Source organism: Salvia miltiorrhiza, chromosome 8 (genome assembly GCF_028751815.1).
Source record: "Salvia miltiorrhiza cultivar Shanhuang (shh) chromosome 8, IMPLAD_Smil_shh, whole genome shotgun sequence".
In the NCBI taxonomy this organism is placed as follows: domain Eukaryota; kingdom Viridiplantae; phylum Streptophyta; class Magnoliopsida; order Lamiales; family Lamiaceae; genus Salvia; species Salvia miltiorrhiza.
In genome coordinates, this window is record NC_080394.1 from 22046437 (window position 1) to 22063109 (window position 16673).

The following is a 16673-nucleotide window of genomic DNA, read 5'->3' on the forward strand; positions in this document are numbered from 1 at the left end:
ACTATTTTTACTCTTCAAAAGCGAGGTAGAGCTGCAAGTCAGCTGATCAGTTAGCTTCCTTAAACTGATCCATGGGTTACGCGGTCGTGACAATTAATGCAAGTTTCCTGGTTTCTTTCGAATACAACTTCCAGTTTTTCAAACTACAACACAATAGCTTACTTGTTGACTATTTTCTAACAACTTACACATATCCTTTACAACGGGTGGGGTTTGAAGGGTGGCTTTCCAACTTATGAACACAATGTTACAATGAAGAACAAAATAGGTTTTTAGTGTGTTCGAGTCTAGGCTTAAGAATAACAATGTAAATCGCCTATATACTAAGGAAATTTTTGTAGAAAATATTTAAAGATCATATCTTGAAATTCAATAAAACAACACTTAAACAATTGAAGAATTCCCTTATTTATAAATACACCGAGTTCTTGAAAATAAGAAGCAGATCTTGATTGCTTTATGATTTCAAATGCATAGTATTTCTGGTAGTTCCTAAAATGGATGTTGCGGTGTATTTATATTACATAGCTTGAATAGGCCCACTGGAGATAACATCTTCAAAATTCGATAACATAGAAGTTGAAATCTTTTCGTTTGATCCATCGGACGTCGTTGTCAGATGTTTGATTTATTGTACAAGGTAGATACTGATATTCTGATTTTTCTCGTACTTCTTCTGACACGATCTCTAAATTCTACGGGATCTGCAATGAATGTTGTGCAATGAATGTTGTTACTTTTGAATTAAAACCTCGGTAGGTTGATGTCGCCTTCAGTAACACTGACTAGGGTTGACATGGCTTCTAATCAGCTATGATTTCCCTTTAGGATAAACAACGTCAAGATGACCAGCTTCAGTATGCTTAGCTTTTCAGCTCAACACCAAGTACTCGCAAGGCTAGTCTTATTATCTGGAGTAAGTCTTTATGCAATTTTATCAGATCATATTTGATGATCCTTCAAGTCGTGAATCTATAAACAAAAGAAGCACACTCTCTAACAAGTGAGTTGCAATCTACAAGTTACATTAACAAACATATCATCAATTGGTGGGGGTTTTAGTATAAAATCAAAACTTTGCAGTTTTTCCAACGTATGGATTATGTCGTTAAGATGTACATGTGGAGAACTTCAATCAAATTCCATGAATACAATTATACCTTGAAGAACAATATGGACATGCTCAAGTTGATATTGAGTTACGTTTTTTTCATGAAAATGAATATTTGCTTCGCAAGATTTGGGAGCATAAGCTACAGTAAATTTTAGATTTAATTTGACTCTGAAAAGAATTATTCGTAATTTGAAGTTATTGATTATAGGATGAAATAATAACTTCATAATTCTTTTTAATAAAGGTTATAGCGAATAAAATAAGAAATATGTATAGAATCAGTGAAAAACTTTTTAGTTATTATTCAACTACATTTCTTGATTTTCTATTTCTTTTGCCTACACAGTATTATCGAAAATAAGTCTTGACTGAAAAATAGAAAAAGGACAGCAAAATCCATCTAAATTTTCTCTAGTTAATAATAATCTTACATGGTATAGTACTTAATTTTTATTGTTTCTTCCAATTTATGAATAATGACTTCTCCGCAGCAAAGGAAAAAGAGGAAGCAAAAGAATGGAGGGACAACCTGCTCTCCTCCCATCGGCAACACTCTCTCTCCCCATTATTCAAAGCGTGTTTTCTTTCCCTGTAAGTGCTTAGAAATTCTCCCCTATTTTATTTTGTATCTATAAAATATATACACACATTGCTGCTTTTGCGTTACAAGGAGATTTTCTAGATATACGTAGAAACTCCCTCACTAACAAGTCGATAATCTATATCTTCCTATACTTATACGTGTCATAAGAAATTTTTTGATTTGCAGACGGCGTTGATTGTATTGCCTTGAATTCATCGAATGCAGAATCAGCCAATCCGCATTGTTGGATCAATTTCGCCGGATCGCGGCGGTACTAATCGAAGAAATTTAAACGTAAAGAGTTTTGAGGTAGCGTGATCTGAAATCGGCGTCAATGTCGTGGGGGCTGGGCTGGAAGCGCACTACGGAAGTCTTCCACCTGACATTGAGTTACGGCCAGGACGCCGACATCATCGATGACGTATCGCCGAGGTCATCGCTGTCGTCATCCGCTTTCTCGGGTTCATCCCCCTCGTCTCAGGAGGATGCTGCCGCCCCAGCTGCCAATAGCAACACCAATCAGGATCAATTAGGGTTTAAGATTGAACTGGATTGGAACGCCGCCGACGACGATGATCAAGTGGCGCTGAAGCTGCAATCGCAGGTGATGGTCGCCTTGCCGACGCCGCAGGACACCGTGGAAGTCGAATTGACGGAGAGGGCGCAAAATGGAGATCCCGAGGCTGATTTAGAGAACGGTGAAGGCGAGCGAATGGAGACGGTGGGGTTGGAGATGAGGGTGGTGAAGAGGAGGGAGCCGCTGAAGGGGGTTTTAATGTGGAAAGCGGGGGGATCGGGGCAACAGACTGATGGTGGAATGGGGGTGTTGGTGAAGCTGATGAGGTTGAATTTTGCCAATGGGGTTGCAGATGGGGCGGCTGTGGGGTCTGACTGTGCTGATCATTGGCGGAATGTTTCTGTTGTCAGCCTCTGTGGTCTTGGATTATCCGTAAGTGCTTTCTTTGACAAAAACTTACGATAGTCATGCTCACTTTTGACTCCTATAATTCACGCATCACAGTCTAGAGTGAATTTGAGGTCAACCTTCATTTTCATTTGTTTGATGAGTGTTTCTATCTTACTGCATGATATGTAACAATGTGTAACTTTGTTTTTCCAGTGATTATTTCTCCTAGTATTAGGCTTCTCTACTTATTATCTGATTGCTTTTGGAAATGCTGATGTTTGTGTTTCTTAGTTTTCATAGTTTATTTTGGACAATGTAGTATTTTGAGAGTAGTTTTAACTTTTAATACCTCTATATATCTCTTATGCTTTCAGTTACTACTATCCAGTTTTTTGTCTTCGACATTTTTTCCTTAATTTTTCCATATTTACTTTAAATTTGTAAAGATTGGTTCTTGCATCTGTTTATTGCTATTGGTGACGTAGTCGGGATGTTTATATCTCTTTATACTCATTGAATTTTGGGATGTTTAAGCCTAGTTATCTTTGAGCAGTTTTGGATTATTTTTTTATAAGCATGTAGGGTGTCTCTTCATAAGAACTTTCACAATGTAATTGTCTATATTTACTTGAGCTGTATAATGTTCAGGCATTGCCCGTCGAGATAACCCGTCTTCCTCTTCTTGAGAAACTATATCTTGATAACAACAAGCTGTCAGTTTTGCCACCTGAGCTTGGTGAGCTAAAACACTTGAAAGTTCTTGCTGTAGACTATAACATGCTTGTTTCTGTGCCTGGTAAGAGTTGGATTCTCTTTTTTCCCCCTTTAAATGAGTGGAGGATTAATGTTGGTTACCTCAGCAACTAAATCAAGATGTAAAGATAAATTATATGAGATACAAGCTATAGCCTAGCAATTTGTCCTAATATCTTTTGTAATCTTTGTTGGGATGCAAGCAGTTGAATTAAGGCAGTGTGCTGGTCTTGTTGAATTGTCCCTGGAACACAACAAACTGGTCCGCCCTATTCTTGATTTCAGGTCAATTTATTTTTCACCTGCAGCTTTCTTTGCTTATGGAATATATTTCGGTCCCTATACTTTAAAGTTCTTTTTTAATTGCGTCTGTTTACTTCTAGTTGTAAACATTTTGCCCCTATACTTTAAATCTAGCACCTCTACTTTTATTTATTTTAAAATTAGTCTATTGTTATTCGTGTAGCACAAGGACCTAATTTAAACACAAATGAAAGCATAAGGACTCAAACTTAAGTATTTAACATATAGGCTAGTATATGGGCTTAATTTTAACAAATAAAAGTACATTTACCCATTTCCAAAAATGACTTAAAAGTACAGGGGCTCGATTATGCAATTTTCCATGCTTTAAATATATAAGTTTTTCCTGGTGATCTTGGATTATTTTTCCAAAGCTTAATACTTGTCTTCAGCTCATTGACAGGGCTATGTCAGAGTTACGTGTATTGAGACTTTTTGGGAACCCTCTTGAATTTCTTCCTGATATTTTGCCATTAAATGAACTTCGACACTTGTCCCTTGCAAATATTCGGATTGTGGCTGATGAGAACTTGGTAACAGTTAATGTACAGATTGAGGTATGGTGATGAACCTTTCAGTACTTAGTAGCCAAACCAAGTGTATAGGCTCTTAAGTTGAATTGTATCTTTTTATTGGTGGATTCAGATGGAGAATAGTTCTTATTTTGGTGCATCTCGACATAAACTGAGTGCCTTCTTTTCTCTCGTATTCCGGTTTTCTTCTTGCCATCACCCTTTGCTGGCATCTGCTCTTGCTAAGATAATGCAAGATGAGGGGAACCGTGTAGTAGTGGGAAAAGATGAGAATGCAGTGCGGCAGCTCATAAGTATGATAAGCAGTGAAAACCAGCATGTGGTAAGCTTTCAGTTCATAAATTATGTGGCAGGTGTTGCTAAAATGTCTTACTTACAATTTTATTTCATTTTTTGTAAGGTCGAACAAGCTTGCTCTGCACTTTCAAATCTTGCTTCAGATGGTTCAGTAGCAATGCAACTTATGAAATCTGACATCATGCAACCTATTGAGAGAGTGTTGAAATCCACTGGGTCAAAGGAAGTTATCTCTGTTTTACAAGTTATGGTCAAGTTAGCTTTTACATCAGATATTGTTGCTCAGAAAATGCTGACAAAAGATATTTTGAAGTCACTGAAGTTATTGTGTGCTCATAAGAACCCAGAGGCAAGCTCTACTAATGTTTCTTTTATGTGCATATATATCTCTTGCCAATGGTTCTGGTCAAAATGAAGGTTTTTCTCCTCTAGGTCCAAAGGTTAGCCTTGTTTGCTATTGGGAATTTCGCCTTTTGTTTAGAAAACCGCCGTGCACTTGTCACTTCAGAAAGTCTGCGTGAACTTCTTCTGCGGCTAACAGCTGCACCTGAGCCACGTGTATGTAAATCTGCAGCCCGTGCTCTAGCAATATTAGGTGCGTTCTTGCTATAATAATTTAATGATCTAACATAGATTGGGTTAGGGAGTCTTACATCTCTCATATTTGTCATTCTAGGGGAGAATGAGATTCTGCGCCGTGCTATTAGAGGAAGACAAGTTCCCAAGCGAGGATTGCGCATACTTACAATGGATGGTGGTGGCATGAAAGGATTGGCGACGGTGAAGATGCTAAAAGAAATCGAGAAGGGTACTGGAAAGCAGATTCATGAGCTTTTTGACCTTATTTGTGGAACGTCTACTGGTGGTATGCTTGCTGTTGCTCTTGGAATAAAATTAATGTCCTTGGAAAAGTGTGAAGAAATATACAAAGAACTTGGTAACTTTTCTTTCTTCCACAAGAGGCCTCTTCTTTTCTTCATTATTATTCTCCTCTCATATAATTACTTTCAATATCATTTTTCTAGGAAAACTTGTGTTTGCTGAACCTGTTCCTAAGGAAAATGAAGCAGCAACATGGAGAGAAAAACTGGATCAACTCTACAAGAGCTCATCACAGAGTTTCCGTGTTGTAGTTCATGGATCTAAAGTATGTTATACTGCTGTTCTCTTCCCTTCTGTTCCTTCAATTTTCCCAATCTTGCCACCATCATACTTTTTGGCTATTCAGCTATTGTTTCTTTAGACTAATGAAAAGATACAATGTTTTTGAACTTAAAGAAAGTATGTCACACTGCTTTTCTTTTCTCTTCTGGTTCTTCATTTTGCTAATTTTTCCATAAAAAACCATCTGGAAACTTCTTAAGAAGGGGGTGTTTCTCATTTATAAGGGAATGCAACAATTATGGGTATGAAATTGGAGTGGTAAAGGGAATGGATATGGGTTTCATGCCCCCTATTGGTGGGTTTTATTATGGTCCATTCATATTCATAATAACTTGAATCTTCTTCCAGCACAGTGCAGATCAGTTTGAGAAGCTGCTGAAGGAGATGTGTGCTGAAGAGGATGGAGATCTCCTAATAGAATCAGCTGTTAAAAAGGTCCCCAAAGTTTTTGTTGTATCTACTCTGGTCAGTGTCGCACCAGCTCAGCCATTTATATTTCGAAATTACCAGGTTTGGTGCTTTCCATTTTGTAGCTGTTAATTGTTGTTCTTTCTTGTGATTGAAAGAATTCTTTTGGTTCCCTTATAATGACATAATAAATATCTGCTGAATCCCAGTACCCTGCTGGAACACCAGAGCTTTCTTCTGCAGTTTCTGAGAACTTGATAACTGGGGCACAAGGAGTTGCAACTACTGGAGCTCAGGTTGGATACAAGAGAAATGCTTTTATTGGAAGTTGCAAGCATCTAGTATGGCAGGCTATAAGAGCGTCATCCGCGGCACCATATTATTTAGATGATTTCTCTGATGGTACTTTCCTTTTCTGTGCCTTCTGGGTTATCTTTCTTGGCTATATTATCCATATTATAAATGGATCTCAAGGGAAGCTTTCATTGTATACAATTTTTTTAACTCTTTTTATGCTACAGGTATATATCGCTGGCAAGATGGGGCTATTGTAGCGAATAACCCTACAATTTTCGCCATACGAGAAGCACAACTCTTGTGGCCTGATTCTAAAATAGATTGTTTAGTTTCAATTGGCTGTGGGTCTGTTCCAACAAAGGTATCATAGGACTCACTATTTTGCTTCAGATACTGATAAGGATTCCCCCCTCCCCTGTTTTCTATGTATTCATTCCCCTGGTACAACTAATAGGAAGGGCTGATTGACTCCTATCCGTGGAATTTTTGTCATTATACTAGTGGGAATATGTCAACTTTGAAGTGAAGCTAATATTAGATAGTAGTATTCTTGACTAGATGAAGAGCATCTGAATGTCAGAGATCTAGCCTTATAAGGTTACACAAGCTAAGAAACTACTTATCCCTTTATCCATATCTCCCTCCAATCTGATGAGTTCTTCACACTCGTCATGGCTATCACTTTGACCATTTCCCTTCTTCATCATGAAGAGCATGAATTCTTTTGAAATTTAAATAAGTGGATCCTTACCCAACCTGATTATCCATAATATGATGGAATTTTGTCATTTTCAGTTTTTATGCCTTAGATAACAGTGCTTGGTTCTCTCATTAAATTAAAAGTCTGTTGCAGGCTCTGCTGCAATATCCATTACTTTCAACTATACAATGCCAATCTAACCTCAGGCTGTGATGTGTCTTAGAATGGAGAAAGAGAGAGGAAGGCGAGATTTCCACATTACCTTTGAGATAGTTGTTATTACAATTTTTGGTGCCCATTATATAAATAATCATGTAATGTAAGCATATCCTAATTGGAGACACCATTAATTATCTACAGGATCATTTGGTTTTTCTTGTATCACAAGGCAATATACCTGGTATAGGCCTTACAGCCTTCTTTAAATAGATCACTTTGTCCATGTGCAGACTTAGCACTCAAGGACAACCGAGTCACTGACCTAACCATTGTTTCTTCAGTTGATTTTGATTTTTGATTGCCGTCCTCTGATTCTTTTCATACTCACAAATTGTGTAACACAATTCAAATACTTACACACCAGCCTAGCTAAAGTTTGCAATAATGTTCAAATTTTGTAATGTGGTGGATTATAGTATATAATGCACAAAGAATTCGGCGTGTTAAACTGTTTAAAGGTGAACCGTGCAGCAAGTAGCATTAGCTAACTATGAGAAGTATGACCCATAGGTTTAAGATGTATATTGGCCACTTCTGGCACCTACATGAGACACTGAAACATGTCAAACTGAGAGAGGATTCTACAGCTTATTCACTTCCTGGGTGGTTCTCATTTTTGATCTGTTGTGGATATTTGGGACTGGGACTTGTGCCCTTAGCCCCTCACAGACTCGACCAATTACTCGTGAAGTTACTGTGTTACAATAAGTAAATTTTGGTGATCAATTCCATGACCTGATCAGTATACTAAGATTCAACATGAAATGCTTGTAGAGGCTGGGATACATTTGCAACTATGAATTCCTTTTGTCTTTGGTTTCCTTCTGTCAGATTGGTTTTGGGTTTTCATAGTGGTGGTCTAGTTATATTATGATTCAGAGCTGTTGCCTTCCCAGCAATTGGTACTTAGTTCTCTGTTTTTTTGCCCTGTTAGATTCGCAAAGGTGGCTGGCGCTATTTGGACACTGGACAAGTGTTGATTGAGAGTGCTTGCTCTGTTGACCGTGTAGAGGAAACTTTAACTACATTGCTTCCTATGCTGCCAGATGTACAATATTTTCGATTCAATCCAGGTAAAGTTTTGACAGAAGCTTTATAATGCTTGGCTGCGTAAGGATTACAAGGCAAACTTGTATTTCCCGCAAATCAGTTGAAATGTTTTCTGATTCGTTTCATGTACTTTTAATGTTTTCTGATTTGATTCAGCAGATAAAAGAGATATGAAATGTGCTAGGAGTAGAAAATTAGAAACAAGGGTTCCTGATTCGTTTCATGCACTTTTAATGCTGATGTAACTTTTTTTGTACCGGAAAAACTTTATTTAAGGAGCAAATAATCAATATTTTTAATACCTTGATCTTAGGGAATTATGGCATAGGCTTTTGTTACATGTTTATTGTTATTAATAGCCAAAAAATTGTAGAACTAACTTGAATGCATCATTTCTAACTAATTATGGATCCCATTCTTCCTTTGGATGTTTGAAATATCTGAGGAAAGCTTATATATTTCTTACAGGAGTAAGCTCTTCTTACTTGTTTAATAGTTATCCCTAAGTATGATTGCTTGTACAGTTGATGAACGTTGTGATATGGAACTCGACGAGACTGATCCAGCAATCTGGTTGAAGTTAGAGGGTGCTACAGATGAGTACATTAAGAATAATTCGATGGCATTCAAGAATCTTGCTGAAAGATTACTCGAGAGTACTCTCGATGATAAATTTTCAGATAGTGTCAAGTCTCAGCATATTTTCAGAGCAAAAGGTAATAGCCTCCTTTTAACTTAGAATCATTCTTTGGTTTCTTCCTTAAACATTTGAGTTCTTTCTATAAATGATCGAGCTGTTTTTTTGTATGTCATAGTGTCAAATGACAACACTGCCTGTTTGGGCTGGAGACGTGGTGTACTTCTTATAGAAGCTTCCAATAGTCCAGATTCTGGTAGAGTTTTTCACCATGCACGATCACTTGAGGCATTTTGTGCTAGTAATGGAATAAGATTATCACTTGTCAATGGGGCATTCGGGACCATGAAGGCTGCCCCAGGATCTGCACTTCCAACTCCATTTACATCACCTTTGTTTACTGGAAGCTTCTCATCAAGTCCTCTAGTTTACAGTCCCGACACTGGCCCACAGCGGGGGGGTAGAATTGATTTAGTCCCACCTTTGAGCTTAGATGGAGTCCATTCTGCAAAATCAACTGCTTCGCCCCCCGAGTCTCCTCCTAAGAGGAGGCAGCTTGCTATGCCTGTTCTATCCTTGCATGAGAAAATACAAAATTCACCACAGGTTGGAGTTGTTCATTTAGCACTGCAAAATGACACAAGAGGCTCCATTTTATGGTATATTTTATAACCCATCATTTCTTCTTTATATGAGGGACTCAACTTGTTGCATTCATTATTAAATCTTTTTTTCTTTTTCCCTTCAAATTAGTTGGCAGAATGATGTATTTGTGGTAGCAGAACCAGGGGAATTAGCAGAGAAGTTTCTGCAGAATGTTAAATACAGCTTGCTATCAATGATGAAAGGAAGGAAGAGGAATTATACATCAGTAATTACCAACATCTCAACGGTTGCTGATCTTGTTTCTTGCAGGCCATACTTCCAGATTGGGGGTGTAGTCCACAGATATATTGGGCGCCAAACACAGGTATCTGTTCACTATTTCTTTGTACTGATAATTATTGAATTTTCACAAGTAGGATGAAAGTGTTGATATATTTGGTATGATATTGTGAAGGTCATGGAAGATGATCAAGAAATTGGTGCTTACATGTTCCGCAGAACTGTTCCTTCCATGCACTTGACTCCAGAAGATGTCCGTTGCATGGTATGTGCACTGGTCTTGTCAGTTATGGTAGCATAATGATACAGCTTGATAGTGAGTAATAAAAATTGAAATTGAGTTGTTTATCTATGCTGCCACTGGTAATTGAAGGATGATAATACAAAATAAGATAATTTATAATAGTATTATGCACTTATTGATTTCTTCTCATTTTTTCACTCTTTAAGAATCCAAAAAGCTGGTAAATTGGAAATTAAGTCATGTTTGGTTTCATTTCGAAAATTGGAGGTAACACCAAGAATCCTTTTGTCAAAAGTTCAACATTGTCTAGAAGAGGTCGTCCTGCGAAGAGTGTTTTCCAAGAACCATTTTTACAAGTGTCCAGCACAAGGGGCTCTTGACTGCAGAGAACATACATCGATTTTCTCACAGTTGATACCTCCAATTGATAAAAGTGCAAGAATCTCAAGAACTAGCATCTACTTGCTGATTCTGACTTGTATATCATGCAGGTTGGATCTTGGAGGGATAGGATTATAATTTTCACAGGAATATATGGCCCTACGCGAGCTTTGACCAAAGCATTCCTTGATTCTGGTGCCAAAGCTGTGATATGCCCTTCTTCTGAGCCTGAAGAATTGCAGCTGACATCATTTTACGGGGCAGGCGAGTTTAGTAGTTATGAGAATGGGAAGTTTGAGATAGGATACGAGGAGGGAGAAGATGAGGACCCTGAACCCTCGAGTCCAGTAAGTGATTGGGAAGACAGCGACCCTGATAAAATTGGGGAGCAGCCGATGAGTTTATGGGACGATGATGAGAAGGAACTGTGTCAATTTGTGAGCAAGTTGTACGAGTCAATGTTTCAGGGTGGTGCAAGAGTGGATGTTGCTCTAAAAAATGTGCTAGCATCACATAGGAGTCTCAGATATTCGTGCCATCTTCCGAGCAATCTATAGATGGGAGTGGCTACTCTTCTGTGACATGCTGTTGCCCGTCCGAGGTATCTACTCCATCTTTCTTGTAATACTCTTGTGTTGTACATACTCAATTATTAGAGGAGAATATCATACCAAATTATAAGAGAAGAAAGAAAAATAAACAGAGGAAATGCACATTTTTGGAGCATATATACAATATTTAGTTACTTGTTTATTTAATGAAATATTTAATCACATTTTTGTGTAAAATGATCATAAAATCTTCAGTTAATGTATATACGATATTTAGTAAACCTAAATAAAATATTAACATTAATCAATACTACTACTATTTATGATTTTATATGAACTTTTAACAAAATTATTTATTTATTTATTCTTTCTTTCATTCATGAACATTCGGTTAGCAAGTATATAAAATAAATGAACATTTAAGATTAATCAAGCCACTATACTTGTTATCAATTATAATCGCACCAAATTAATTATAATATAATCATGGCACTATAATTTATAGTATTATTTTATTTTATTTTTTATCTCTTAAATACGACTTATAATCGGACCTTTTTTTGACAAAATCACTTATAATTTCAGTTGGAAAGTTTAATTGTTTGTTGGCCGAATTTGATTGAATTAATTTATTCATTTAATACATAAAAAATATTTTAAAATGTCATGATCCTTGATCATCAATTTTATGATAATTGTTGCAAGGTTGTATTTGTTGTTATTTTATCAAAATACAAATATTAAAATTAAACTATATATTCATTAAATATAAAAAAGTATATGTAGATATATATACATATGTATATATTTTAGTAATGTATATATTTCAGTAGAAATTTCGTATAAGTTATTTTAAGGGTTAATAAGTTATTTCATTTACTGGTATATACAATGACTCTAAAATTTGACTTACAAATACATCAATTTGTAATTGGTTCGCAATTTTCCCACAAATCATAGATTCGCTCAAATCAAATATGATTTGGAAGTCGGAATCACCACATCACGCACACTCCACTCTCTCTCTCTCTCTCACTCTCACTCTCACACACACACACACTCTCTCTGTCTCACACGTCACCACTCTCTCTCTGACAAATTCATCACTCTCTCATCTCTCGACCATTGCCGCTGCCACTTCTTTTCGACCAGCAGAGCCTCCCTCCGTCGCCCTCCCCCACCAGCAGACCCTCATTCGTCAGCACCTCGACAACAACCCCACCAACAGACCATCTTCCTCCTCCGGTCTCTCTCACTCGACCAAAACCAAAACTCGAATTCCTAGGCGGCAGACCTCCCCGGTGAGGCAAAGCTCGAGTCTCTGTTATCTTCTCTAGTTGGCAAAACCTTTCCCTTCCTCCACAATAACCGCCGCCTGTTTTCCAGTCGACGAACACTCCTTCTTCCTCCACGACCTCTGCTGTCTTCCCCCATCAAACCCTTCTTCCTCCACGACCTCCGCCGCCTGTTGTCCAGCCGGCGAACCCTTCTACTTCCTCCACGGCCTACGCCACCTTCCCCCAGCAAACACTCCAAACCAAACACCCAATTCCCCAACTCCAACTCCAATTTTTCGTAGGACAGATGCAGAAAGAAATGAGAGAGTCGGATCCCCCATCGTCACAACCTTTGCTGCCTTTTCTCCAGCCCGAAATGCTTCTCCTCCCTCCACGGCCTCCGCCGCCTCCCCCCCTCCAACGATCCCTCTTTCCTCCACGACCTCCGCCGCCTATTCTCCAGTCGACGAACCCTTCTCCTTCCTCCACGATCTTCGCCACCTACCCCCAACAATCTCCAACAAACCCTCCAAACCAAACACCCAAATCCATCGACCACAACTCCAACAGGAAAAAGAGAAGTGCTGGCTGTACAATGAAACAATGTCTTTTTTGGAGTTTGAAGCCTTAATTATTGAAGAGATGATTTATCATTACCAATTATAAGTTTCTCATATATATGGAGTTTGAAGCCTTAATTATTGAAGAGATGATGTATCAGTTACGGGCTATTCGGATTGTGATTTTATCGGGTTGAAAATTTTCAACCCTAAACCTCTCGAATTGTCCGTCAAATCGGATCAGCCCATAAATTTCGGGTAGATTGACATCCATACTCAAAATATAACCAATACAAATTGAAGATTGTAGTTGTGGATTCACATAATATTATAGTAATATTTTATGTTATTTTAATACGTCTAGTATAACTCTGCATACGTGGACATAACCACCATACGGCTATACCGAGGAGGCTGCAATGAAGAATAAATTATTAGAACAATGAAATATCAAAGAAAAGTGACCGTGCACACTCAAACCATGCACACAACAACAAGAAACCTACATAAGATGATAGAAAACATGCGTATGATCTCAAATAAAGTAGAAGAGCACAATCGTGCACACAAATAAGCCAACCGTGCACAGAAGAACACTGTCAAATCGTGCACACAGAAACAATTTGAGTGTTTAGATTATACAATTTGTGCGTATAAATTATTAGAACGATGAAATATCAAATCGAATTTTTAAACACCTATTAATCAACCATGCACACGTAAACACCTATTAATCACCTACCGTGCATACATAAACAGTGCATGAAACCAATTAATTACCTACCGGCTACCGTACACAACTATACACACATAAACAGTGCATTAAATCTTTATATTGAAACATGCACAAATAAATTTCACTTCATGCTTTAGTTCACGTACGAAATTAATTATACAACTTTCAATAAAATTGAAATTTAACATTTAAAAATAAATATCATCGTTAAAGTGTGTTTCTCACTTGAGGTGGCACCATATATTGTTCCTTCTTCCTTGAATTCGTCTGATGAATTATTTGTCGCGACTGTTCATTCCCATCCCTCCCGCAGTCAGATTCAGTTTCACTCATAGTTCGACTGATGAGATTTTTTTTAGTTTTACGTTTGGCTATGAGTTTGTCAGATGTGCATGGTGGTGTGAAAGTGGACGATGGTTTTTTTAAGGTTTAGAAAGACGAAGAAGAAATGCACGGTTCATGGTTTTGGATGAAAGGTGAGAGGGAGAAAGATAGACAAAATAAGACAAAAATAATAATGTTGATTTTGATGAAGATTCTATTTTACCACTTTTTAGAAATTGCCAAAATTTAAATTGAAATTGCCGATTTTTTTTAAGTGAATGCACGGTTTTTTTTTGTTAAGTTTTGAATAAATAAAAAATATTTTTAATAAGTTAAAAAGTATATGAGACCATTAGACATATACTTAACAAATTACAATAAAATAACTAAAAAATTATAGTTTTATTAAATAGGATAGAAAACTTATAGTCCATATGTCCCATTATTGTTGTCCCAAAACTTTTGGGTATAAATATTAAGATAAAGGTGTTAATTGGTAGGATCCACGCCTTTTGAATGATTAATATTAACTTTTATGAAAATGAAACAATAATAATAAGACAACTCAAAATTATAAGTGAAACAACAATAATAGTATGGAGGGAGTACCATTTGAAGTGGGACGGAGGGAGTATTATTTAAGTTATATATATATATATATATATATATATATAGGCAGTGTTCGGTAAGGGTGATAAGCCATGATAGATAAATAATTTGGTCTTATCACCCCGTTTGGTAGCTGAGATTATTAGTTGGGGCGACTCAAGATTATAACTAGGCCTGCTGCAAGTTCACTGTTCTTTTTAGAAAATCAATATCTCAGATACCTTTGGTTAACTTATCCAACCCTCTGGCAGTTATCATTTTTTCTCTTTTACATAAAAGTGTGACAAGTTGAGAGGGGGTGCGACCAATTTTTGTTTTGGGGGAGACAGGGGTGCTGTTCCGAGAGAATTTGGGGAGGATTTGGAGGGGTGGTGGAGATTCCGTAGCAATATTTTACGAGCAAATGGTACAACCAATTTTCTAAGAGGGTTAAGAGTCGAGAGAATTTGGGGAGAACTTTTTTTTTCGAAGGGTTGGGGGTGGCGGGGCGTTGTGAGTGATTGTTCTCTAGTGGGTGGCGGGGCATCGTGGGGGAGTAGGGTACAAGTGGTTTAGTTGGGCGGGGCGTCGGTCGGGTGGGTTTGATACAAAAAAATTGTTTAATCTATTAATTTATCTTTTCTATCAAATAATAATATTTATTATCTTAGAACTATAAATTGTCTCATTTCACTTTTGGAATATCACATCATAAGGGTGCCTCCAACGACACTTTTACCCAGTTTCTCACTTTGAAAATTAGCATTGGAGAGCGTAAAAATTGGTTTCCAAAATTTGAGCGAAAAATTGGTTCCCAATTGGGAGCTAGTTTCTACTCACATGGTGAAGCCTATTTCACATTTTCGTTTCTAGTTTCAGCCGAAATTCAAGTGGGTATGTCCTATTTTTTTGTTTGCACCCATTTCTCATTTCCTATTTCAATTTAAAGTATGGAACTGCTATTTCAATTTTATGGAACGGCTATTTTAATTATTAAACAACGGCTATTCTTTTTATCATTGTAACGGAAATATTTTTCTAACGTCTTAATTCTTAAAATTTTCTATATATACTCATTTCATTCTTTCATTTCCATACAACTCCCCAATACTTCATTTTTTTGTTATCTTGTTCACTTCATTTTCACAAGTAAAATGACGGATTCTAGCTCCCAAAATTCCGATTCTAGTAATTCAAGCTCCCAAAATACTGCAAGAAAAGACGTTGAACGAGCGTTTGGAGTGCTACAAGCTCGTTGGGCAGTAGTTCGAAATCCCGCGCGATCTTATTTTAAGGAAGACCTTCGCAATATAATGCTCACATGTATTATTTTGCACAACATGATCATTGAGGATGAGGGTGAAGAAGCGGTCAACTGGCCTGACGAAGATGCAACTCCTCAGCAACCAATACCAATGGGTACTAACAATTGGGAAGCATTTGAAAATTATCTCCAAAATCACAAGGATTTAACAAATAAACAAGTCCATCTCCAACTTCAACATGATTTGACACAACATATTTGGGCACTAATCAATGCCGCAGATGGCTAGAATTAAGTAATACTCCCTCCGTCCCATTATTCGTGGCTCGTATTCTTTTTTGAGCCGTCCCAAGCTACTTGGCTCGTTTCCTTTTTGAGCCATAATTAGGGAACTATTAACAACTTAATTAAGGTAACTATATAAAGTTAATTAGAAACCCTAAATCTACCCAACCCCTCCTCAATTCACTTCGCCGCTCTATGCTATCTTTCTCTCTCATATGCGCAGCCCTCATGTGGCTGAAACCCTAAATTGCGCCGCCCTCTACTGCCTCTATTGCCGCCCTTAATCGCAGTGATGAAGCGTTCATTCCCTTGGAAAGAGTATCTGAGCGACGAGTGGATCCCCGATACCGAAGATTCGCTCGGCTTCATCAACGCTCCGCCGCCTGTGTACTTCCCGTTCTCCATGTCGAAGGCGTTGGCGGCGGCCTCCCAGGAGTCGTGGCTCGGTGCATCTGAGGTTGAACATGAAGGAGAGCTTAGGTGCGACGAGAGTCCATCCCCTCCGCTCCGACCTACGATCTATCGCCGCCCTTGTCCCGCAAGGCTCAAAAAGTATGAAACCCCCTCCTTACCTCTCTCATTTACTCAGTCCCCTAATTTTGGTCAATATACT

General features: G+C 37.7%; 1 protein-coding gene across 2 annotated transcripts; it reads left to right on the forward strand.

Moving 5' to 3' along the window:
- The first annotated feature begins 1559 nt into the window (after positions 1-1559).
- On the forward strand, positions 1560-11228 carry LOC131001856 (phospholipase A I). Of its 2 annotated transcripts, none has more exons than XM_057928480.1 (19): positions 1560-1705; positions 1884-2646; positions 3253-3400; positions 3564-3642; positions 4064-4217; positions 4306-4515; positions 4594-4839; positions 4923-5085; positions 5167-5427; positions 5516-5637; positions 6003-6164; positions 6272-6464; positions 6584-6720; positions 8213-8351; positions 8853-9044; positions 9144-9624; positions 9719-9935; positions 10026-10115; positions 10586-11228. In XM_057928480.1, the coding sequence occupies exons 2-19, from the start codon at positions 2032-2034 to the stop codon at positions 11030-11032; spliced, it is 4056 nt and encodes a 1351-aa protein (XP_057784463.1). In that variant the 5' UTR covers positions 1560-1705; positions 1884-2031; the 3' UTR covers positions 11033-11228. The 2 variants fall into 2 exon arrangements, with proteins under 2 accessions (XP_057784463.1, XP_057784464.1); XM_057928481.1 differs by having other exon boundaries at positions 1572-1705; positions 1923-2646.
- The last annotated feature ends 5445 nt before the right edge of the window (positions 11229-16673 follow it).